General features: G+C 44.2%; 1 protein-coding gene across 3 annotated transcripts in view; it reads right to left on the bottom strand.

Annotated features, from left to right (window-relative positions):
* WRN (WRN RecQ like helicase) overlaps nucleotides 1-24,502 on the bottom strand; it is a 28,989-nt gene extending 4,487 nt beyond the window's left edge. The window contains exons 1-31 of one of the 3 annotated variants that reach the window (XM_040064299.2): nucleotides 24,238-24,502; nucleotides 23,724-23,832; nucleotides 22,919-23,034; nucleotides 21,806-21,951; nucleotides 18,850-18,998; nucleotides 16,850-16,999; nucleotides 15,570-15,642; nucleotides 14,520-14,628; nucleotides 13,844-14,249; nucleotides 13,557-13,637; nucleotides 13,034-13,178; nucleotides 12,167-12,242; nucleotides 11,690-11,757; nucleotides 11,406-11,514; nucleotides 9,827-9,895; nucleotides 9,235-9,317; nucleotides 8,627-8,733; nucleotides 7,727-7,914; nucleotides 7,447-7,624; nucleotides 6,713-6,894; nucleotides 6,256-6,357; nucleotides 5,802-5,894; nucleotides 4,326-4,467; nucleotides 3,394-3,567; nucleotides 3,216-3,313; nucleotides 2,851-2,926; nucleotides 2,602-2,672; nucleotides 1,386-1,464; nucleotides 993-1,105; nucleotides 696-810; nucleotides 23-148 (exon numbers count right to left, since the gene is read on the bottom strand). In XM_040064299.2, coding sequence (XP_039920233.1) covers nucleotides 23-148; nucleotides 696-810; nucleotides 993-1,105; nucleotides 1,386-1,464; nucleotides 2,602-2,672; nucleotides 2,851-2,926; nucleotides 3,216-3,313; nucleotides 3,394-3,567; nucleotides 4,326-4,467; nucleotides 5,802-5,894; nucleotides 6,256-6,357; nucleotides 6,713-6,894; nucleotides 7,447-7,624; nucleotides 7,727-7,914; nucleotides 8,627-8,733; nucleotides 9,235-9,317; nucleotides 9,827-9,895; nucleotides 11,406-11,514; nucleotides 11,690-11,757; nucleotides 12,167-12,242; nucleotides 13,034-13,178; nucleotides 13,557-13,637; nucleotides 13,844-14,249; nucleotides 14,520-14,628; nucleotides 15,570-15,642; nucleotides 16,850-16,999; nucleotides 18,850-18,998; nucleotides 21,806-21,951; nucleotides 22,919-23,034; nucleotides 23,724-23,813 — 3,714 coding nt within the window. In that variant the 5' untranslated portion in view covers nucleotides 23,814-23,832; nucleotides 24,238-24,502. The remainder of the gene's footprint in view (nucleotides 1-22; nucleotides 149-695; nucleotides 811-992; nucleotides 1,106-1,385; nucleotides 1,465-2,601; nucleotides 2,673-2,850; nucleotides 2,927-3,215; nucleotides 3,314-3,393; nucleotides 3,568-4,325; nucleotides 4,468-5,801; nucleotides 5,895-6,255; nucleotides 6,358-6,712; nucleotides 6,895-7,446; nucleotides 7,625-7,726; nucleotides 7,915-8,626; nucleotides 8,734-9,234; nucleotides 9,318-9,826; nucleotides 9,896-11,405; nucleotides 11,515-11,689; nucleotides 11,758-12,166; nucleotides 12,243-13,033; nucleotides 13,179-13,556; nucleotides 13,638-13,843; nucleotides 14,250-14,519; nucleotides 14,629-15,569; nucleotides 15,643-16,849; nucleotides 17,000-18,849; nucleotides 18,999-21,805; nucleotides 21,952-22,918; nucleotides 23,035-23,723; nucleotides 23,833-24,237) is intronic. The other 2 variants (XM_040064300.2, XM_058420647.1) reach the window with 2 other exon arrangements.
* Nucleotides 24,503-24,663: the final 161 nt, after the last annotated feature.

Here is a 24,663-nt window from a genome sequence, read left to right as displayed (position 1 = left end):
ACCTCCACAGTCAAGAGCTTACCAGAGAGTAATTTTTCTCTTGGAATAGGATATATGTGACCTCCTCTGAGGGAGAAAGGGCTCTAGCACACTTCCAGGGAGATGCTTCTTTCTGGACCTTAGATTCAGATGTGGGGAATGTGTCAGTCTAAGTGAGAAAAAGCAGAATTAGGTAAATTGTATCCCAGTGACAACCAATGGATCATCCTCCCGTTATCTGAAGTTATCTGACAAAGCAACACTAACAGAATCATTCATCTCTCTGCAGGTTGGTTTTGACCCCAACTCCATGTTCTTAAAAAAAAATTAAAGAAGGGAGGGGAAACTAAAGCAAGGAGGGAATCCAGATGGACACCCACATGGCATCATCTAAGGAACTTGGAAAAGAAAACCAGCCAGAACAAAGCGCCTAGGTCAACATATCGTCTTAGGTATTCCTCATTCCATGTGAAACTATTCCATCAGAACAAACTGTGGCATTCAGTCTGCCAAGGAACCTTCTCAATTTGAGCTAAACTTTCTCAACACAGACTCCCTGAAAACAAGTGAAAAACTAGTAATGCTTTTGTTTCCCCATTGCTAGATCAAAGTATTTTTTTGTGAAACAGAAGGACAACTCCATGGAGTCACAGCTGCAGAACATATCCCATGCTCCTTGGCCCCTGCCAAGGAGAAGACACTCGAGTTCATCCTACCTGCAAACCATTTACTTGGCAGAAGTCCTTAATTTCAGCCAGGAGAGGCATCAACATGGTGGACTTGGCTTCAGAAACACCATCAATTTTCTTCAGGTTCTCAATGCTCGTAGGCCTGGTTTAGGATGAAGAATGCCGCAACATAAGACATTCCCAAAATATTGCCGCCTAATGCCTTTTAGTAGCTGGGGGAGGCACTTCAGATGCCTCCACTCTCCCATCAGAAGCAGGAATGGGATTTGTGACTTGGCTTGCAAGCTCCCCAGTTTGTACAACGTGTCTGCATGCTGGCTTTACCTTATCCGGGCCATCTCCACCAGGATCTTATTGGTTGCCAAGACAGCTGGAGGAATTTCCTTCTCATTAGCTACCTTCTGTCTAGCAGTCAGCAGCTTGCCATACAGAGCAGTCTGGGAAGGAAGGAGCCAAATACTCAGCTCTAAACCACTCATAGGTATAATTGTTACAAGAGCAAAAGTTATCACCTCCCTGGTCTTTCCAGCAACACACAAAAACCCTGCATTCCATTAATCCCTCCTCGTGCATTTCAGTCTTATTCTGGGACTTCTATTCAAAACAACTCAGTCATTTTAAGAGCTGTCCAAGCCAGCGCCGCCCAAACACAGAACATCTGTGGTTTTCAGGCTGACTGCAATTCAGAGACATCCTCCCTCTCCCAGAAAAGCTTACCTCTAGTTCTTTTTCTCGGGATGAAACACCTGGGTTTTGGGGCTTCAAAGGAGATTTCAGTGGTGAGTGCCCTGAAACACTAACAAAAAAAAAAATCAAGTGTGAAGCATGCCTTGCTTTAGATCAGTTTATTCAGAGACTTGGTACAAGGCTGTGGGTGAGCAGCAGCCCAACTTATTTTGCCAGCTCCAAGAGCACCTCATGCCAGCTCTGCCCCAGGCAGTACTGGAGCTGGTTGGGATACAACCAGCAGTATCCTTCATGTCACAATTTTTCTCATCTGGAGCTGTAACCTAAAAACAGTCTGTTATTGTACAAAGCTCAAGCAGATGAAATAATATGTGGGAGTCTGGGTGGGAAAAAGACCCAACGCAACTCAGCAAGATCTCTCAATGCTGGATTCCCATATCTTGAACAAGAACAAGCTCTACCAATCACTCATCCCCTATGACATTCCGCCTTTCATTTTTGCCCATGGCTGAGAACATTAATCTTGGCAAACAGCACTGATCACCTTAAAACCATCAGTGACAGGGACACAGCTGCTGTGCTGCGAGTGGAATTAGCACAGCTCCCAGTCCGTGGGCTCAGGGACATTTACCCTTGACTAGACTGCCATGATTGCACTGCAGTATCTGTTAGTACACAAGTCGGACTAAGAGCCTCCTTTCCTAAGCACAGAGCAAAAAAAACTTGATTTGGATTTTAACTCTCCCGAAAATAATCTGTATTCACATGGCTGCAGTGGCAACTATTCACCTAAGTGATGGAGCCTCTCTTCCTTGTCACCTGCCAGCACCAGAATGGTGGCCTGAACGAGGAATCCACTCAGAAATACACAGTGCATTTAATCTGAGGCAGCACATGAGCCAGGAAAACAAATTACTTGGTCTGCTTTTTGCAAGAGATTATTTGATTTCTTCTGACCTGAGGGAGCCTCGAGCTGGTCTCAGTCTTCTCCAGACCAGTGTGGAAAGGCAGAGCCCTCCACGCTCCCTGATATTAACTGTGAAATCTCGTAAATACTATATATTTTGAAATATAATGCAGTGTACAGCAAGTTTTAGGCACTTGTCTTTTTTTAATGCATTAAACATTCCCACACCCATGTCACAGGAAAAACACTCCTTTTAACAATCACCCAACAAGCAGTATTGCCATTAACACAGTCAAAGTTAGGTAAATGTGTTTTAATTTCAAGTTTCAAGTACTGTACCTGTTAGGCATGTTAGTGCTTCTTGGAGGAGTTTTATCTTTCCCGTAACAGAACATCTCATATAGAGACATCTATTAAAAAAACAGAAGAACAAGACAAATGCTGATTGACCATCTTTTCACTGGGTTTGCTGTTGATAAAACATTAATTTGTGATATGTTTGCAAGTTTTGTTTGTGTTTTGGTTTTTTGTTTTTTTTAACATGAGCAAGGATGGCTCACACTGCAGGAGGGTTGTACTGGTACAGACCTGCTTGCCTGGTGACTGTGCTGTTCCTTTTGTGCCTGGGGAGCGCTGCCTGGAGAGCACAGGCGAACGCCTGCTGCTGTAATGCAATTAATTATATCTTAATCCCATTGTACAGTGATACTGCCCTTCAAAAAATAACATTTTGCTAAATAAACCGATTTCAAGTTGGTACAGGGATGTATTTGGCAAATCAAGTTACTGATTAATTATTAGAATCGCCATTCTTCATGGAAAAAAAACCCAAAACAGAACACTGAGGATCTCAAAGCCTCCTCCTGTTCAACCCTGCCTTCCTCCAAAAGCAGGTTTCAGAGACAGATCTGATGTTAGTAAAGAAGAGTTCAAGAGAACACATGAGCCACAACTACCTGGTAGAAGGTCTATGCAGATTAAGGTCTTCACTGGACTGTAATAGAAGACTTGGATTTGAGTTAGATCCAGCTTCTGACAGCCAATTCCTACCCTGAAAGAAATAAACCACACAGCTTAGCTGTGGATTACTCAGGAGGAGCTCTCAGTGGGTCATTTCACTACCAGAAGTACCTTCTGGGTGAGCACACAAATGGTTGCAAACTTGCTGTGACGGGCTGAGACTTCTTTGAGAAACCCTTCCAGGATCAGCTGCTGGCAGAGCAGTTTCCACCTGTTCTCTGGCCACTCTTTTCCACAGCCAAAGAGAGGGTGCCTCTGGTACCGGTCTGGCAAGCGTTGAGAGCACTGGAAGTTTTGAAAGAATCTGTCAGATCTGTCCACTCCTTGCACAGGGAAGTTTCAAGTACAATCAGTAAACCAAAATGTGAGGAGCCTCCTCTAACCTAGTCCACTCCCAATCCACTTACTGCCAAGACCATGGCAAGTTCATTTTTCCCTAGGTACACTTGTGTGACAATCAGCAGCTTAACTTCACTAAAAGGTTAAGCAAGGAACATAATTCACCCAGTTTTATCAAGTACTACAGGTCATTCATTTCTCCTTGGTTTGTAAACATAAGAAGTATTTTGTTCTTATTCTAATTCATTTCTAGTGAGTTTCTTGCTTAGCATTTCAAAACAATTAAAATTAAAGGTGTCTAGAAATTCATTTATATTCATTCTGGTACCCTACTTCCTACTTCAGTATTTCAAGTCAGACAGCAACACAAAGCCACAGCAGAAGCCATCCTTTGCTTTATTGAAACATAGGCCAAGATGTTTAGTCTTCATTCTGAAAAGGCTGCTCCTTTCAAGATAATCAAAATGATGCATTTTCATAAAAAATTAGAGGACAATCATCTTGCTTGTTGCATGGGGAGTGGAGCTGAGCAGCCTCCCGAAGTCAAGACTACCTCTCCACACAAACATCCTCCTCTCCAAGAGAAATGGTATACACGCATTGGCACGAACGCATTCCGTGTGCTGATTGACAGATCAGTTAAGAGGGACACTGCCACAGCCCCTCCCTCCAGAACACACATAGGGAGTTGCACCATCACTTACAGACCCTCGAAGAAGCAGAATTGGCATTCTGGTCCCAAACTTCTCATCCAAGGCACTCACTGCAGACAGCAGCTGGTGTGCTTGCTTCCCAAAGTCCTGCAACCCGCCGTCAAAGTCACTGGGGACTGCAAGGTGGGAGCTGCTGAAAGGCACAAAGGAAGCCAAGCTTAACATAAACAAGTCCCCTCCCCCTTGCTCCAAATGTTGTCAACCCAGTGATTAATGAAATCATTAAATGAAATAACCACAACTCACTGACTTGTACTTAGTCTCTAATGTCAGTCCTGGTTCTGTACATTTAAATACATTCATTCACATCAATGTAACTTCAAGACACATTTATATTTCTATCAATGTAACTTCTCAGACAAGGGCCTAACCCAACAGTAAGCTCTCCACAACACCTGCTGTTTGCTGAGACATTGTCTCAGCAATCTTTTGAACTCAGTGTTCAAATATTTGCATTGGTTTGGGCATGCACAACGTTTCTTTAACTGCACTTAAAAGGGTTTTTTCTGTTTCTTTAAGAACATAAAGGAAAAACAAAAACCAGGAGTAAAGAGCAACCCCATTAAAGGCTATGTAAGGGTTTGTTAACGTATTTTTTACTGACTGAAAGAACCCACTAAAAAGTTACTGGCATGAACAACTTCTAAGGAGAAAAATCAAAATGATCTATTCCGAGTGATTTCAGTTCTACAATTCAAATTCACTTCCTGGCTCTTTATTAGTGCAGAAAGGTGACTGCAAAGAGGGAAATTATGATCTTTTAAATTTTTTTTTTACTTAGTTATAGTAGAGGCCGGACAAAGCTGTCCTAATCCTTGACATAGAGAAATTCAGCAGCTGAACTGGTAACAGCTCTCCAGAAAGCAACACAGCCAAACATCTTGCTTGGGATCAGAAAACATCAGGCTAACAGCAAGAGCAAGGAATGCTTTACTGTAACTTCAGGGAAAGCTTTATTGTAACTACAGAAGACAGTGACAAAGGTGTTTCTGCTCATACCTCTGTAACTACCAGCCTCCTGAGTCCCCCTCAGCACATCCAGGAGATTATTAGCAAGGTTAAAAGAGCACATGTCAGCACTGGAGAACGGCTCCCTGGACACTGGGGCAATTTAGCCTTAGACACCTGGTGTACCACACACCATTTGTAAGTCTTGTCTTTTGGGATTAATTACCTAACAGGGCTTAAACTGATGAATAGAAGTGTTTTTCACAGAGTGTTCCTCTAAACCCCTCTTAGGAACTGTGATCCTGCTCTGCTTCCAGCCTTTCCCACAGCCTAACTTAGAGCTTATGACTGTTTGCTTGACTCACTAGGAAAAGGTTAGAGAGATGTTCAAAAATAAACCTCAGGCTTAACAGCTGCAAGATCAGATGCATGAAAGTCAATTCTTTTAGATAATTTGCCTTGTAAGTCAGTCTGAGAGAACATAACCTCTAGGATCAGCCTTCAGGGAAGAAAGCTTACCTGGACCTGCAATTATCACAGCATTCTTCTGTGCCCGTGATGCCAGAGGAAACCTTTCGGAGCTGTCTGTCTTCAAAATGAGACAGGATGATTCTACCCAAGGGAACAAAAAGAATTCAATAAAAGACCAAGAATTTACACTTGAAATTTATTGCAGAAAATGGAGTTGAAATCAGCATCATTAATTAATTCGCTGGGGAACCAATTATTTAGCCTTTATTCCTCTAAAGAAAAAGTCCTTTTTTAAAAAAAGCAAACAAGGAAACGTATAAATGTGCTGAAGGTTGTACTTTTGATGCTGCTTATTAACACAGAAGAGAATGTTCTGTGCTTGTAGAACACACTGTGAGTCTGAGATGCCTTCTGGTTACAACCCCCAGCTGTGCCCGAGTCCCAGCAGCTCCCACCAGAGCTGCCTGCAGTGACAAAGCACTAAATAGATTCCAGCACTCACTTCCTCCTGCAGCTATTGGACACCAGGTACTTCTCCATCTTTGCCAACATCTTCAGCTTGTACAGCCGGAACTTCTCGTTGCAGATCTCTCTCAGGAGGCGTCTGAGAGAGAAGCAAAAAATGCAGAGCCTTAAATGCTGACCACTATTCCCCTGTCCCAAAAATGAAATATGCCAGACAATGCTCACTAATTCACCAGGAAGAGCTAGAAAAAATATCCTTCTAAAACCAGACCTAAGCTGCCTGCCTGCTTCTCCACCACTTTGATCCGCAGAGCATGGGGCGTACTCAGAAGAGCACCTTATTCATATTGTTACAAACATTACCCCAAAGAGGCTAGAACAGGAGAGAGACAGAGACGCAGACAGCTTCTTCCAAGCCCACGGGCTACCGAACTGCAGAGACCCCTGGCAAAAGGCGCTGAGGAGGGAGAAAAGGGCTATTTGCAGGGCTTCACCTGTTACAGGCCAGGTCTGCCGCAGTCCACAGGACGTGGCAGGCCGCAGGAAGCCCGTCGCGCCCGGCTCTCCCCATCTCCTGGTAGTAGGATTCCATCTCCTTCGGGGCGCCGTAGTGGATAACCAGCCGGATATCGGCCTTGTTGATGCCCATTCCAAACGCCACTGTGGCCACGACGCACTGCAAAACAGGAGCCGCGTGCGTGCCTTCAGGTGATCCCAAAGAATATGCCTGCGTTAGCTCACACACGCTTGGTGGGAATCTGCTGCCACAGACTCAAAATTCAGCCTGAATTAGAACAGCTTCAGACCCACAGTGCTGAATGGCCAGAGCACAGCCAAAGGATTCTAACCACGACAGGGATGACGTGCTATGGCAAATGCAGGAGTGTTTTCAAGTAGCTGTTCTCAACAGGCACAAAACAGATCGTGAAAAGGAACACAAGAAGTCCCGGGCTCTCTCTGCTGCCCAGGAAAGAGGCAGCTCACAGAAGCTGTGATCTTGCTCCAGCTACCACCATTTTCCTTGGATACCACGCATTTTTAAGGGAATTATGACAGAAATTCAAAAGATAAGCCAGGAATCTTATTCCTGTCAGCACTGACCAGCAATTTCTTCACCCAGAATTGCAGAGAGAGGACATGGCTAACACAGGTTGATATTCCAAAATCTTCTTCTACGAAAAACTCTGCAATTCTAAATAGGCTCAAGAGGATTTTGTTTCCTACATACCTGAATTTCATCCCTCATGAACCGGTGGTGAGTGTCTCTCCTCTGCTTGTTCCCCATCCCAGCGTGGTAGGTACCACAGGCCACGTTGAGTTTGTTCAGTGCACACACCACCTGCTCAGTGGTCTTTCTTGTAGGGCAGTAGATGATAGTGGGGCCTTCAAACTCATACACAGAACTGCTGAAAATAACAACAGCAGCATGTTAAGATACGGAACAAAAAAAGCCACCTGGCCTGTAAAAAAATACATCTGAGGGATCAAAACCAGGCTTAAACCCTTACCTTCCTTTCCTAGTTAGGAACTGCTTCAAATCCCTACAGATGTCTCCGCTTTGCTGTCCGACTTCCAGGTACAGGTTAGGTCTGTCAAAACTGGTGCAGGTGACCTGGGGATTCCTCAGGTTCAGGCATTTCACTATGTCCTCTCTAATCGAGGGACTGGCAGTTGCTGTTAAAGCAATAATGGGGATCTGCAAAGAGATGCAGAATAACATTCATGACCTCTCATTGATAATTTTTTACACCAAAAACCTCAAGAGACTACTGATACAGAACCTAAATAGGCATTTTAATGTGCTTATCGTTGGATAAGTTCAGTCATTTAAGAAATATAGTTAATATTGAGCTTCTTGAACATTTTAGACCAAGGCTCTTAAGAGAGAAGACAGGAACAGAACACTTGAAACACCAAGTTTTATTCTGAATGTATGTTCCATGAGTCCACAGTAATTCACTGATATGATTAGCTAAATTTAGGGAATATAGGATGACACTTCTAATAAAAGCATGTTAAGTTCAGGTCCAAATTTTTGAACTTATGCAATAAGTGCTTGATGAGTGTCTAGAGATCAGTGGCATGCTCCTACAAGCCACTCAGTCAGGTAAAACAAAATCCTCAAATATTAAACCAGAAGCCTAGGGATATGATCTTCCCTCAGCACAGGAATCCAAAGCAACTTAAATTTCTTTTAAATTTAAATAAGTTTCTGGAAGTCCAAGTTCAGAACATCCCTTGTTTAAACCATAGGAAAAACCTACAAAGCCCAATCAGTGACAGGGATGCTCCAACTCCAAACCAGCATGGTCAGTACACGCAGAGCACGACATTAATAGACTGATATTTCCAAACTATCACACAAAGCCCTTTCCTTGTATCAGAAACCAAACATAGCCAAACCTCACCGATGGCAGAGTCTTCTTTAACAAGCCCAAACTTCTGAAGGAGTTCCTGAAGTCGTGGCCCCACTCGGAGATGCAGTGAGCTTCATCCACAGCTATGAGGGTGATACCTGGGGGACACAAAACCGCAGCACAGCAAGCTCCAGCTTTCCTGAGAAGTCCCCAGCAGTGCTTTAGTTTTTGTTCCTGAAATGCTTTCTGCTGCACCAACTTTAAGTCCTCTCCCATAAAAAATGCCCAAGAGCTTTTACAGTCTCCCCCTCACCACAGTCTGAGCTCCAACATCCCTCATGAGGATCAGAATCTCAAGCTAGTTTCAACAGGACCTTTTCCCACTCACTGCTTCTCAATCACAGTCACAAATAAGAATTACAGATGTCATTTGCTGTATTCTCTGGATTGTAACACAAAGCCTGATTGTCTCAGACACACACTCACATAGGATTTTTTTCATAAGTGACAGCATCTTGTGTGATGAATGGGAATAAATGGTGTCACTACTCCCACCGAGAAATGGGTAAAAAAAAAATCTTCAATTATCAAAAAGGCTTAAACACAATTATCAATTTAAGCTGCCTGGCAACTCACCCACAGTCTTATCTCCAACTTACCAACAGTTTGGTCAAGGTCCTGAAGTAAATTTAAGTTCCCTGAACAAAACTCTGGAGTCATGTATATGACTCTGTATTGACCCCTGAAAGACCAGAAAAAAAAAAATAAATACACTGACACAGAAGAGAAGACAATTCAATTCAATAAAATCACAATTGCATTGAAAAACAATATGAGAACAACAGATTTCAGATGGGGAAACAAGAGGAATTAAGTGAAGACCACAGAAAACATTCCAGAACCACAGGAAAGCAAGGCATTACAGGAAAAGGAAAACCAGATTTGCCAGCCTTTGGAATAAGAAGGGACTGTTGTGTTGATGACACATATAGGTCTAAAACCTGACTAAAATCAGGTAAAATCAGAACACAGTTGAGTCAATAAGCTCCATCTCCCCAGCCAAAAGGCACAGGAGAGTGGCTGTAGCCTCCCAGACTCAGCCTGGGTGAATGCAAACAATATCCTGAGAGCCAGGTCCCAGCGCTGGGCCAGAGCCAGGAGTTTCAGTGATGATGGAGCAGGGAGACATCCTACCCCCCCAGCAGCCCTATGTCACAGCTCAGAGCACCAGAAATTTTGGCTAAAACTCACCCTCTGACGGAATCCTTGACCTGTTTTGACTGAGCTGAACCAAGGAAACAAGCTGGAATCCCTGTCATTCTGCAGAAGTAAAAAAGCACAGTCATGAACAGACTCACTCTCCAAGCTTTAGCTTCCAGCCTGTGCCAGCATTTCTAAAGGAAGTTCAAGCTGTGAGGTCAGAGACTACTTTCTTCAAGGATCTTTGTGTGAAACACTTTTTGAAAAAGCGAGAGTGGTGCATGGCTCCTCCTGCGACCCAAATGCTCTTCCCACTTCCCCTCTAGCTGTCTCCACAAGACACACTGGATTAGCAGGAATCAGAGAAAGGAAGACCATTTTCCTTGCACAAGTTCACAAATAAAATATCCAAAAGAATATGCTGAATGGATTCTCTGTAACTATTCACTGCTGCAGTTCCTCATATTTGGATGCAAGCCTTGCTAGCCCACAATTTTTTTACCTTGTTCAATCTTTTGTGAGCTACTGATGCTACATCTGCTAATTTTAAATCAGGTGGCTGGTTTTTAGTGGCATAACAATTACCAGCTCAACCAATTCATATTTTACTTCTTAACTTGGTGATTTGCTGCGTTGTCTCAGAGCCCTTGTTTCCCACAGCTGCTCAGTCCAATCTGCAGCCAGCCTGACAGACAAACTGCTGCAGTTTGTAGAAATTCAGTCTCCTCGGCCTTCAAAATGAATGACCCACTGTGAAGGTAGCAAATAAACCCCTTCCACTGAGGAAAACAGTGGAAAAGTCAAAGGAGCAGCTGGACACACAGACACCCTGGTGAGTAACAGTCAAGGAGCTTAGGCTGCCCAGCCATTCATCTGCACACAGCCACGATGTGCAGCAGAAAATGCCACACATGATTAATGTTTTTCACTTCATATCCCCTCTTTCACAAAGGACTCATTCTTCCTAAGCTGGACAAGGCAGGAATAAACTAGACAACTCAGCATGAGTCCCACAGCTTCAGTGAAAGAGTGTCAGAAGTGAACAGCTCTTACAATAGGAAGCAAACACATGTGGAGAAAGCATTATTGGGCATTAAAAATCAAAGAGATTTATCCTGACAACACCTAAAACTGCTCATGTCAGAGTGATTCGGTGTGACCCACAAGTTCCCCCCTCCTATCTCTTAAGAAGTGAAGAGGCCAGGTGTTAGGAGACCTACTACACAGTCCCTCTTGAAAGCTTTGATTTGGATTGCCTACAGCTTCCAGCTATACTCGGTTCAGATGTCACTCCTCAGACCCAAAGGAAGCCCTTCCAAACTCTGACACGAGTCTGAAAGCCTCAAACAGCTCCCCCATCACTTCGGTCTGGACACAAAAGGCATCCAGAATCCAGAAATAAGGGCCTTCAGAAACCTCTCACCAGCATCCATCCTTTGCAACCTCAGCCTCTGGTTCACCTGCGTGGCAAATCCAGGGATCTGAGAGTGCTGACACAGGCTGTGTGTGTTCCTAGAGAAACACATGCCCTGCAGCTGACACACAAGCAGCCAAGCTGCAAATGGGAAACACCCAGAAGCATTCTATGGGGAGTCCAGCAGCAGCCTGTCACTGCTGCCACGTTACTTACGTCAACTGCAGCACCTGGTCCTCCATCAGGGAGATAAGAGGGCAGATGACCACTCCTGTGTGTCCAGTGTAAACAGGAGGAAACTGGTAGCACAAGCTTTTTCCATAGCCTGAGAGGGAAAAAAAAAAAAAAGGCAGAAGTGAGACATCGTGCTTTCTATGCAGCTACAGCAGACAATTCTAACACCTTGGTGAGCCCAAAAAACCAAGCCATGTTTGTTTTACCACTCTCCCCCAAAAAGGGAATGACTTTTTATTGTTTCTTAGGATGCAATGATAACTCACCAGTTGCCATGACAACAAGATTATCTCTTCTGTCTTCCAAAAGAGAATTGATCACTTTCCACTGGACCCTTTAAATTAAACAAGGGGGAATACTTGATTTTTGCCACCACAGATAACAAGTAAATTGTCTGAAAGTGCATATTCAGTTGAATTGTAGGTTAAAGGGACCCTTGAGGCTGCCTCAGTGTCGTCTTTGCACGCTGCAGCCACCCAGACACACCAAGTACTGCAGGCAGGGATCTCTAACAGGACTCTGGCAAGCAGCACTTGATGCAGACACTCACAGGAGATCAAAAACAATACCTGCAGTTTTCACAGAGTTTGTGGATCAGCTGTCTCCAACACAAGAGAGGGTGAACAAGACCTGGATTTGTTTGTTGCCATTTTTTCAAGCAAGCAGTAATAAAAACATCATCCAGGTTGAAGGCAGGGCAGGAACACACACCCCAGAGGGTCCATTTTAATAGAAATACTCACGGCTTAAATGAAGAATGCCCAAAATAGGTCTTCAGACACATGATGTGGCCTTCTCCAGGTTCTGGCAGCAGTGGGTCTTTAGTGGAAGGGAGGAGAAAACACTCATTTGGGATTAAATTTTCAAAAGATAAAGCAGTTTCTCCACAAACAACAGTCTGCTCACGGTTCGTGATGCCCAGGGGTTAGAATTTGGGCAATTCCAGTGAAAAGAGAGATATCAAACTCCATGTATTTTCAGGCTAGAATGAAGAACTAAAAAAAGCAAAGAGGCTCCTCAGAGACCCTGCATGAGGAGGAGACCATATGGCTTGATTAACGAAATATAGCAATATGACTGTAATGCATAACTGCATCATCTGGAACAGGTTCATCCAAACAAGTCAGTGTGTTTCTCCTCACATTTCAGCTGCTTCTCCCCTCTGGGTTTCTCTCCAAAAGGACAACCCCAAAGCAAGTCCAAATCACCCCCAAGGCGGAGTTTTGGAATTTTGCCACGCAGCAGCAAGAGAAGAACACAGGCAGACAGGGGAGGTGTCACCTCCCCCGTGCTGTGCTCTGAGCAGGTCCCCACAGCCCTGCAGGGCCCCCACACCCTCACATCGGTTTCATGCTTCCCATGAAGCAGATATCAGCTGATCATGGAGGAACTTCACTTTCTTTTGCCAAGCACACCCTTGTATTTTCATCTTGACCCGGTTCAAGCTCCCCTTAGAAACCCAGGTGAGCTTTATCTTCCCAGTTTGAGAAACCAACCCCTAAAAGTCACTGTGCTTCCATGGCTGCTTCTACAGACAGGGATTTTTAAAGAATTATTTAATCATGCACTAAGATTTTAAAAACCAAACAAACAAACAAAAAAAACCAAACCAAAATATTCCTCCTCCTCTTCCTCAATGCCTTCATCTTCATCACCATCTGGTGCTACATCCACTTCTGTGTTGGGAGTTTTCCGAGCTTTACTGGACTCTCCTTCAGGTAAAGCTCCTTCGCAATCATCTACATCTTTTAGAGACTGAGAAATTAGAAAGAAAAAAGGTTTTTTGGAGTATGGAAGGGTAGATAAAATGCCTATCCAAGGTAATATGATATGGGAACCAAGTTTTACTCTAGTTATAACAACTTAAATCTAGTGGGTGGATCAAGTCCAAGCTGGTGTAGTAAAGATGACTCAGGAGGCAAATGATACTCCAGTCTAACACCAGCATCTGCTAATTTTAAATCAGGTGGCATATTGAATTCTTTAGGTATCCATGTGTTTATACAGTCCATCTTCTGTAAGCAGCACCATTTTGCTTCATATTCCCTCCCCTTAACTGTGCTCCACTCCACTGTGATCCCAGAGCAGCATCATTAGAAAAAAAAATTGAAAAATGAACCCTGAGGCACTCACTTTCAGCATCTCCATTTCCAGCTCTTCATCACTCTCAATGACACAGGACACATTTTGCTCATTGTCTGTGGAACATGCCTCCTACAAAATCAACACGATTCTCTTAGAAGCAAAGTAATTTCTATTTTATCCACAACCTTCCAACCTTTTGTACCTCCCACAGGCCACTTTAAAGTATGCTTTAACTTCTTACCAAAGATAATTAAGCTCAACATTCAGCACAGAGGCCTGTCCATTAAAAACAAAATATCTGAAAGAAATATTAGAACTTAACAAGTTCTCATTACCTCAGGTGCAACTTCATTGACCAATTCCTTTGCAGCCTGACGTTCCAAGACCTGCAGCTCTTGCTCAGTAATGTCCAGAGACATGAAGTCATCTCTGTCCTCTTTGTCTGCAAATCTGGCTGCTGGAGCCCCATTTTCCAGAGCAGTGTTACCTCTGTGTGCCTCCTCTCCACTCATTTCTTCCTCCCAGAGGGCAGCCAGCGTAGCATCAGAGCAGATGTTGAGGTCACCTTCAGGTTGCTCAGCACATTCTGCTTTCTGTGCTTTGACATTTGCTGACTTGGCTTCAAAATGTGTTGTATTTGCACCACAGCTCCTCTCCAGTCCAGAAGGGGAACCCGAGCCCAGCAAGGTGGTTTTTAAGGCACTGATGTTCTCTGATATCTCAGCTAGTATTCCTGCAGCCCTAGGAGGTAAAATCAAGGACCGTAAAACAAAATTACAGAGGCAGTTACTACACTTCAGGACAAAATTCATCCAAGTTCAGCGTCAAATCTGTTGCAATTAGACCAGTGAAAACACATATTCCTACGCCTAAAAAAGTACATTTTCTTGGAAAATAACTAACAGGTAACAGATGTCTGTTCAAACACATGGTACTTCACTGTGTGGGACCTTGGAGATCAAAAGCAAAACACTGACTGCGGAGGTAGAGACAAGTCAGTAAAAACCACACCTCTGGAAGTTTTCCAGTTGTCCAGAAGTGTGGGGGATGCGAGAAGCCAGGTCTGTTATCTCTTCAGCCAGTGAAGCCAAGCGTTCCTTCACACCCTCAGACGTGGCATCTGTAACAAGTGTGACAATTGGTTATTTTGTAATACTTAGGGTGTAACATCTCTAATGAAGGACTCCGGTTCCTGTGACTGCATTCCTGCAAGGTCCACAGCTGGTAAGACAGCATTTTCCAGGGCTTAAAAAGTCAAGCACAGAGAATCAGGCCAAGCTTCCTAGTATTTCAGCACTGCATCTCTTCCATTACACAAGCTCAGGGAAATCAGGCACACAACGAGACCGCTACAAAGTGATCCCTCCCAGCTGCCCTCCAGCTCGGGAAAAGAGCTGCCAACACAGACATGCTGACTAAAACCAAGGCCAAATCCTGCACCTTGTATCAAGGGGACAGCACTGCCACTTCTGCCTTTGACAGAAAAGTAAAATTCAGCCAAAACAAAAAAGAAACAAACCCCTCACCATCTCCTTTTCAGCCTTAAGCTACCTGTAATATCTCCTTTATGAAACACAGAACAGAACAGAAAGTAAGATTTTAAAATCTCCTCTGAAGAAGTAAATAATGTTAAGCTGCTCTAAAACATTTGGGTCCTATTGATATGCCTCAATACAAACATTACTTCCTAACATGGTTTGTTTTGTGGCCCTATTTCATCTTAAATTAGGTACTTATCCCTGCACCAGCAGCACTGAAATGAACTCACTGAAGTGTTTCCATAAACAAACCGGAATGACAGCAGGAATTCTTCCCATCTCTGCGTACAGCAGAGACAAACGCAAACAAACATCCTAAGAGTACCTTCCTACATCCTATGGAAAACAGTCACAGAGTATGGTTACCCTGGGCATCCAAGACCTTTCACTATCCGCTCCATCTGCAAGTCACCTGTAATCACCAAGAGGCCAAACCAACCTGATACTATTAAAATACCTGCTGGGAAATGGAATACGCAGTTGTACATAGAAGAAATTCCTTATGCCTGGATGGACAACTTACCTTTCCTCACGCTCAGTAATTTCCAGTCGCTCTTACTCATATTTTTCAGTTTTTCATAAATAATGAAGCCAGCCTAGGAGAGAAAAGAAATCATTAGTACTCAGTACTCCACAGAGGAAAAAAACAACAACAAAAATGAATCAGGAGTTAATCAGGCAAAGCGTGGCACCAACACAGTGTGACCAGCAGAATTCCAAACCGGAATATGGCTCACATCATACTAATTACTACCCTGCCTCCATTGTCCATCAGGGCTAGGTTACATGTCACAGAATGCTGCACTAAGGGCCAAATGCTGACTCGGGACTCCCTCTGGAGTGGATACTCTTACATCCCAGAGAAGGTAATCTCAGCAAGCTCGCTGCACAGAGAAAGCTCCCAGGACTCAGCTCCCAGTCCCACCATCTGCTCACCTCATTCAGATTTCATGCCGTGCTCCAGGAGAAGAGCTACAAACCTACCAAGATGGATTCAGTGTGTTTAGTATTTCCCTTGGTATGAATAATGAGTTCTAACAGAAAAATACAGCCTAAAGCCAGCAATGTGCTAATTAGGCTACACGTGTTGAAAAAGAAACAAGTTACTCCCTCATGTTTTCCTGGCAGGCTCCAAAAGGCAGGCCAGGTGAACAGAGCATAGTGGGAAAGATGCACTGCCTGGAAAAAAAAAATGGCTACAAAAGCTGAACCAGGCACAAAAAATTTTAAAATGTTTTCATTACTGTTTTGGGTCTTCACAGGTGCTAAACCCTCCATGGCTGAACAACTTTTAACTAAACTGGAAGTCAGAAAAGAAGCCACTGGCCCAATTCCCTTCCTCTAAGCCTAGAAATAAGAGACTGAAGGGATTTTTTTTTCCTGCCATAAGGCATGATTTTCTCCCAGGAAGCGGGTGGCCTATTGGTAAAACCCTTCACAGAACTGCAGATAAACCAAAATTCATCCAAAACACCTTAAAAACAGGGACTTCTAGAGAACCAAAAAACTCACAGGCAACTGAACCCTTCCTGACAATCCATACTGTGGTTCTCTCCTGTGTGAACCACCAGTGTTTCTTCCGAGCTGCTTTTGAATTTCACCTCACATACTATATTTAACGAGCTTCGGGTTCATTAGCAGCTAAGAAAGATGACTAAACCAAAAGGAAATGCATCCAAAAGCGGTAACAAGCTACCGAGAACACCTGCAGACAAGGGATAAAGAAATAACCAGCAGCTAAGAGCACACTGAAGAAGGGATTTACTCCCAGAGGTTGGAATGGTGATCCCCTGTGGTACCTACATAGGCATCTGTGGCTGCATAGAGCTTCTGCTCCTCGTTCAGTGGAAACTTTTCCCAGTTGCTGCAGCGAATGGACTGATCCTTCAACAGCTGCCTGCCGAAAAGGTGCTTCACCAAGCCATTTAGGCTCCACGTCTCCTTACACTTCAGCTGGGGAAAAACAATCCAAACAAAACACCAAAAGCAGAGGATTTGTTTAAAAAGGAAAGCGCCTGCACCTCCCCAAAAAGAGCAAAGTGTACTCAGTCCCTTGTTAGAAGCAAAGAGCTCTGGGTTAGTCAAAGCATACTAGTTTTTCAAAGCAGCAACTCTTCTCAGTGCTGTCATGCTCCTAAAAGTGTGAAGTATCTGTACAAAACAACCTCTGGGTTGATAAAATAATAGCCCTAGACTTAAACAGCACCCCCTCTCTCCTCCAGGATTTTACTGTTATTTGCCTTTCTAATTAGAAAAACTCAGTATCAAGCACCAGGGAATTATCTAATAAAAACACAGGAATATTAAAGCCTGCCTGTGAGTGTTGGACATCTTTTGTCAGGCTAAAAGCAGAAGAGCACAGGTCTAGCCCACGCTAACCTCTACTCCGAGTGCTGGGAAGCAGCTCATCCCCAGTCTCCAAAATCCACCCCACCACGCTGCTGCCTCCAATTGGCTTTGCAATCTCTTGCCAACCACAGTGGCTGCACACTCCTGTCTCCAGAGCCAGTCTGGGAAGCTTTGCTTCAGAGCCCAAGGATCCAGGCCTCATGGGCACAGCCTGCTGCTATTCCAGCCTGGAAAACATGCCCCACCATGCAGCAGCAGTGAAGCACTAGGAGCTCACTGCCTGGAGCCTTGGTATAAAAAAACCCCTCCAACTGCTCTTTTTAGGCTACCCCAGCCCTTCCCCTCCCATTGTGCCATTATATATAACCCTGTTCTTTTGTTCTCTTTCAAGTTTATTTTTGGTTTGTTTTCTCTTTAGCAGAAGACTTTTAAGCTGCTATCAGAGATCACATTGCTCATCTTCATAAAAAATCATCCCAAGTCAAATGACGGGATTAAAAAAAAAAAAATAGAAAGGGGTGACTGAGGAAACTCCAAATCGGAGAAGTAACAGCTCCTCTTATTGCTTGAGCAAAACAGTCAATTTGTATATTTTCCAATGCACTGGGAAGCCAAACTCTGAAGTGGCTGGCATGAAAAGCACTGCTCCAAAAGTTGGTGCTGCATCACAGAAGGAGTGAGAAATGCGTGGAGAGACAGAGCACAGGTAAGGAAATCCCTGGTGCACACAGAAAGAAAAACTTTAAGGGACATGCTAGAAATAAAGGATGATTTGGAAAGCAATGAACCTTTGGTTCCCTTCCCTAAAAAGACAGAACAGGTGTCCCTGAAACAGAACTGAAATTCAGGGTGTGCCAAATGCAGCACAGCTTGTAAACAACAGCTCACCAGGTTGCTGGAAACAGCACCCACGCCAGAACTGAGGTGACACCAGCCTGAGAATCATAAGAATCCACATATTTCTACAGCTCCAGACTGTGAGGCAGAAACAGCTCTGCAGGGAGGCCTTCAGGGAAGACCTTGATGCCTCCCTCTCCACCCAAGAGGCCCCGGCCGCAGGGCTGCTTTCTTGTACCCTTTTTATAAGGTTCAGCCACTGCTGGGACAGTGACGCCACTGCCAGCAGAACAATCTGGCCATTTCCATCATTAAGAATTAAAGGAAAAGCACTTGCAGCTGAATTCTAAAAGTTCATCTTGTAAATACTAGAAGCGAACAGATCTGAGAGGGGACAAATGTTGATTAAAAACTGGCTCACTGAAAGACAGCACCTAGTTCTGCAGGCTTTGAGAGGTGTTTTTAAACAGTTTCTAAATAAGTTACAATAGATCTCCGCTTTCTTCAACAGGACACGTTTGCTATTGGAATGGAACTCCAACCAAGACAAGAAAGCTTCCTTTTGCACAGCACCATAACAAGATTCCCTCCCACAACAAAAAGGTTTGAAGTGTTACTTTCTCATTAGCAACGTCAGTCAGCTCCACAAAGCTCTTCAGTTTGATTTCAAAGTCACTCATCAGCTTCCATTGATCTCCCTCAATTCCTACGCCAACCTTTTTAATTGTTTCATCTTCGAGCAGCCTTTTGAGTCCCTTGGGAAAACCTAAAATAGATTAAGCCCAAACATGAGAAACTAAATACTGGAAGATGCCAGAAAGTCTAACGGAAATGACAAAATCCAAGCACAAAGGCCATTTGCAAAACCCTGTGCTTTTAAAGGAAAAGCCGCCAAAGTTCCTCTGTTTATTTGCTTTCTCTCTGGAATGACTGAAAACTTCAACTGGTTGTGATGGATCATCTGCAGACAAGCAAGAAGGAAACACCTGAGATACACAAATCATCCTGCATCTGAAAACAAACCAAGAAAAAAAAAAAAAAACCAGCAACCCAAAAAACCCCCAAAACCTTGTCTTTCTGATTGTTAAATCACACAACAAAAAAGCAACCCCTCACTGAAAAAGATACTTTAATTCTCAAAATTCAGTGTTCATTACATGAAATCAAATACTGTTTTACAGTTTTTCACGTGATTTCTTGACAGTTTTTGCTATTTCACATTTCTGGGCAACAGTTTAAACCACAAGCATGGGAAAGCATCAGAAGCACAGATCCTCTGGAAACACAATGCTAAGGCTGGGCTGCTCCAAAAACAGCATTTGGAAAACAGAATCCACCAACCAGATGCCGTGCCAAGCCCAAACACGTCAGTCTTGTCAGCAAGCAAAAACCCACAAGGTTCAAAGATGCACACAGATACTGAGTATTGTATTTTGATTTCTCCCAAACTGATGGCACAGCAATCCTGGATCAAAGGGTGTTTTCAAGCTTACAGGACTGAATTAAAGCAGGCAGCTTTCTCATCTCCTTTTCTACAGGAAGAACAGCCACAGACACTTCATCCTTGAACAATAACAGCTTTCCCCTCCCCTGTGTGTTTGCTCCCATTTAAAATTCAGAGCATCTTATTTAAATCCATACCTTCAGGACCCCACAGCTGGATACCCTGAATTAGTCTCAAGTGCAAATCTAGTACCTGCAAACACACGGAAGTGCACAGGCACAGGGCGCTCATCTGCCTCGGGTTTCATTTCAAACATCACCTTTTCTCAGTCCTGCAATATGTATTTATGTGCTTTAACAAACACTTGGCAGCACTGGTTTTATTTTCGCACAATTATCTCTGCCCTTCGATGGCTGCCACCGTACAGGTACATTTGCAGCTACAGCCACAGTCAGCAGTGTTGTGGACTGGGAAACTGCAGATCCACTCTAAAGCATTAAAAAAATAACTGGCAACCCCCCCCTAAAGAACAGCAGCCCGGTGCTGTGAGATGCAGACAAAGTACAGCATTTCCAAAGTGTTTGAGCCACAGGAAAATATGGAAAATGCTCCACAAAGGAGAGAGAATTCAGCTAAATAAAAGCCTGCAACATACACAGCTGGCTCGCTGTACAAGGGATATTCACCTAAGGAAATCATCACGAAAACCCTCAAGGATGGGTACTCCCCAGTGGAGAACTCGTGCCCCACTTCCACCACCTCATTCCTAGAAAAGTGACTAACAAAAAGCAAAAAGCCTAAGCTGAAGACTGTGCAAAAGCTACAATGAGAAACAGGTCACATTTTGAGAAATCTGTAAGGAAATAAAAAAAAATACTAAACAAAATTATGGAAAATTACGAAAAAACTTCCCAATAAATAAAGAAACATGGTTTTATCATTTACACACAGTCCAAGATTGCTCAATTCCTCCTGCAGGAGAAAGTTTTTTTGCTAGGACTTACTGCTTTTTATTGTGATTTGGCCAGCATTTCTTCAGATTACATATATTGCCATAATAAGCAGAAATTGGCTCTGGATCCTGCAAAAGTCACTCAGTTCGAAGTGCATCTTCCATTGGCAAGAAGAGGCATTTTGGAAAACCACCCAGAAGGAAACATCACCTTTTGCCATAACACAGCAGCCCACGTGCAGCCACACACGGCATTGGCACACAAACATCTCCCCTGCCAGAATCAAAAGCATTCCAGCTCTTTATGGCCCTTCTTCCCTCAGCTTCCTCTCCTCACATGATTTTCCTTTGTGCTGTCGAGCCTCCCTGATGGAATAGCCTCCAGCAATTAAATTTTCCACCCCATTTGCTCTAAATGACAAAGGATTGAACACCAACATTAAAATTATCGCTATTATACCTCAGCACGAGTCCCCTAGGGAAATCAGAAACCTCTCACAGGCATAGTTTCAACTGAACATTTTAAACCAAAGGTTATAAAATTGCCATCTCCTTCCCTCATCCCTATTTTCCCTATTTGGAAGCTTTTATTCACATCCATAATGAATTCAGCCTCTGCTAAGCACACACTCTTCTCTCCCCACAGCTGCATCACACCAGGTACCCAGTATTCTTTCCCACAGCTGATGTCATATAATGCAGGTATTGGGAATAAAGAGCACAAGAGCCATCAGTTTTGAGGATTTTTGTTGAAGCCAAATTAAAAAAATAAAAAAACAACACACCAAAACACAAAAAACCCACAGCCTGCTCTATTTAGGTTCATTGTTTATTTTGGCACTAAACAGAAAACTCATTATAGGAGCAGGGAATTAAATTTTTAAAACTGGAATAAAATATTTTCTCCTAGACAGAAAAATAATGTCCAAGACTCTTCTTCCCTGCTCAGAACCCATACCCTGTTTTCAAGCACACATGGCAAGCCAAGATTGTCTTAATATACAGACATCACTCGAAGAATAAATCCCTTTATTATAGGTGGGAAAGGGGAGAAAAAGGATGGATTTTTACTGTCCCATGTAGCAGGATATATCAGCCATTGCTCAAGGCTTAAGTTCAAACTTAACCACAAGAAACAGCGAGCAGTTCATGCCCTAAATAAGAGGAAGTACAGTACCTGCCATGGAGGAGATGTGAAACAAGTAACACTTGTCCTCAGCGACACACATCTGGATTACAGCTGTTTTGGCCACCTTCCCTTTCATGTATGATGGTGGCCACTCAATGTCAAATCCAACAGCAGCCCCATCTGGTAAACTCTGCCTGGAAAGGAACAGATACCCCTCGCATTTATCTGCTGTTCTACCAGCGTTTAAAACACCAGCCTGAAGTCACCTTACACGAACGGTGCACCGGCTGCGACTCTCTCCATTTCACACCTGCAGGGCACAGAAACCACTTCACAACGCAGACCACTTTGTGCTGATCCACAGAGCCACCTGAAATGCTTAAAAACTCTGCAGGTCTGCTTGCAAATACCAGCACGTTATTTATAAATGCCTGCAAGCTGTGGGTGCAGAGAAGGACAGGGAGAGGACGCTCAGCAGTAAAAGGTGTGGGCAAAGCAAACACATCAAAATGAACTGATTTCCTACCCATCAAACCAGACTAAGATAATGGGAAACAAAACAATCTTAAAACACTTTTCCCACACCACTCCCTTCTTCCCTGGCTCAACTGGACTCCCAAATTTCCCACCTCTTCCCTCTCGGCACAACAACTGGGCCAGGACCTTTAGCCCCCCACTACTGAAACTTGGCCACACAGGCCTCAAGGACAGCCAGAGGCAAAAGATGATGGAATAGCTTTTATTCCTTTGAAAGGTTCTTCTTGATTCCCCCCATGATCCCTTGAAAGACAATACTTTATCTACCCCACACCACTGCAAGTTTTGAATGGAATTTTTTTCCCCCAGCAACAAGAGCTCCACTGCACAAAAAAGGGAGAAGAATAATGTATTTGCACCACGAATTTACTGTTTTTTCTTTAAACATACAGCCCCAAGTTGGGAATTACCACTTCTCCATGAAGTCACTGAAGCTCATGGAATTACCCATACCGTGAAAGGCAATCAATCTGCATTGGAGCCTTCACAGCTTGTGCTTTGAGGGACTGAAAGGTTCAGCAACAGCATCTCCCACCAACAAGGCCAAATGGGGAACTATTGCCAAGAGCTGAATCCCCTCCAAAAAGAAAGGAGCACTCAGAAAAACTGAATATGAGCTGCTACCTGATATCTTCTGAGAGAAGAGAACAGTCACTGGCTTCGTAGCTATAAACAACAGAGCCACAGAACTCCAGAAATGGCAGCCCATGCTCCAGGACACTCCTCTGGGCACCAGGCTTCTGGCAAACAAAATTTGGGAGAGATCTGGTTACCTACCATACCTGTCCTGACTAGGGACATCCATCCCAGCCAGGCTCACACTGCCCCATTGTCAAAACCTTTGGGTTCCTGCCCTGACTTCTCTACTGAACTCAGAGCACTCAGTGAAGAAAAAGTAAAATTTATTGTTGTTTCACCTGTTAATTTTTAACAAGCTCCTAACCAAGCTACTAACCACTTACTAGTCAACTAATCATTTACTCCCACTTTGTGGAATGAAAGCTGCTGAACTGGATCTTCTGCTTTTCACCCTCGTTAACTAATTTTCTAACTGTTGAAGCTGTTTTAGGTGTGATGGAGATGGTCCCCTCCTGTGGGCATTTTTTTACTCAACTGCTTGTACACACAGAAAAAAACCAACACCAAGGACACAGTACCGCTTATGGGACATCAAAAACAGATGAACAATTAATTCAGCTGACACATCCTGGAATATTTAACATGTGAAGGACACCGGAAGGGCCAACTCCCCTGCCAGGCCACAGCTCGAGGTCTCAAACTCAATGGATGGGAAATCCCCCATGCTCGCTGATGTAGAGCCCACATCCCTGAGTGAGAGGCAGGAACATCAAAATTCCCTTACAGGCACAGGCCCAACTAAAAGAGCATTCTCCAGAACTGAGTTATGCATCCTCCGGCCATGACCTACCTTTTTATGCCCCAAAGAAGCTTCCTCCTGGCTCCCTGTAAGCATCCACTGGGGATACTTATCCTGCAGGCCAGCAGTTACCACATCCATTTTTGATGCATTTCGGTTACTTCCACATTAATAAAAGGAAGAACAAGAAATCAGAACAGTCAGCAGCTCATATGGAGATGAGCTGTCACTATCATCAGGCCTGAACAACGTTATGGAAAGCTTTTCATTTTTTAAATTATTTTCAAGGCTAAGCAGACTTTTCCCTTGGTGTGCAGCAGCTCAACCAACTGCCCCCTCCATTTCAAATCCAAAAAGGATTTTAACACTATAACAGAGACATGGCAATAGCTCTCCTTTACAGCCACTCTGTTCTTTGGACTAGGACTGCCAGGAACAGAAGAGAGAAGCTGGAAATAAAGGAAACCCTGAAGCACCCACAGCTCCCAAAACCAGCTGGAAGTTCCAGAGCACCTTCGGTACTTACACACGATCCCACATCACCTCCCACCACAGCATCACCCACCTGCCCAGAGCTAAGCCGACATCCGGAACTCGGGATTGCTCAGCATCCAGCGGCCATCCAGCTCGGGAGTCCTGGGGATAACCGGTAGGGGACAGGGGGCAGCCGACAAGTCCTCACACAATGGTTAACACGCCTTATTTGCCACAGGAAAGAGCAGCTTCAGCGCTGGGCAGGCTGCCGGGACCCCCTCGAAGCGGCTACCTCCCCGAACCTCCTTTCTTTCCCACCGTCCCCAGCGCTGCCCTCCTGACGGCCAGTGCTCCCAGTACCCCACCAGTGCCCTCACCGCTTCACCTGTTGTACCCCAGTGCCCCCAGCACAGCAGGCCGCAGCGCGCTCCGTCCGCAGCCCGCAGTGCCGGCGGGGCCCGCAGCAGGCCGGCAGCAGCCCCGAGCGCTGCCCAGGGGCTCTGAGCGGGCTCGCTCC

This window comes from Hirundo rustica, chromosome 5 (genome assembly GCF_015227805.2).
Source record: "Hirundo rustica isolate bHirRus1 chromosome 5, bHirRus1.pri.v3, whole genome shotgun sequence".
Classification (NCBI taxonomy): domain Eukaryota; kingdom Metazoa; phylum Chordata; class Aves; order Passeriformes; family Hirundinidae; genus Hirundo; species Hirundo rustica.
Note: the sequence above shows the minus strand (reverse complement) of the source record. Positions and strands in the feature narration are given on the sequence as shown.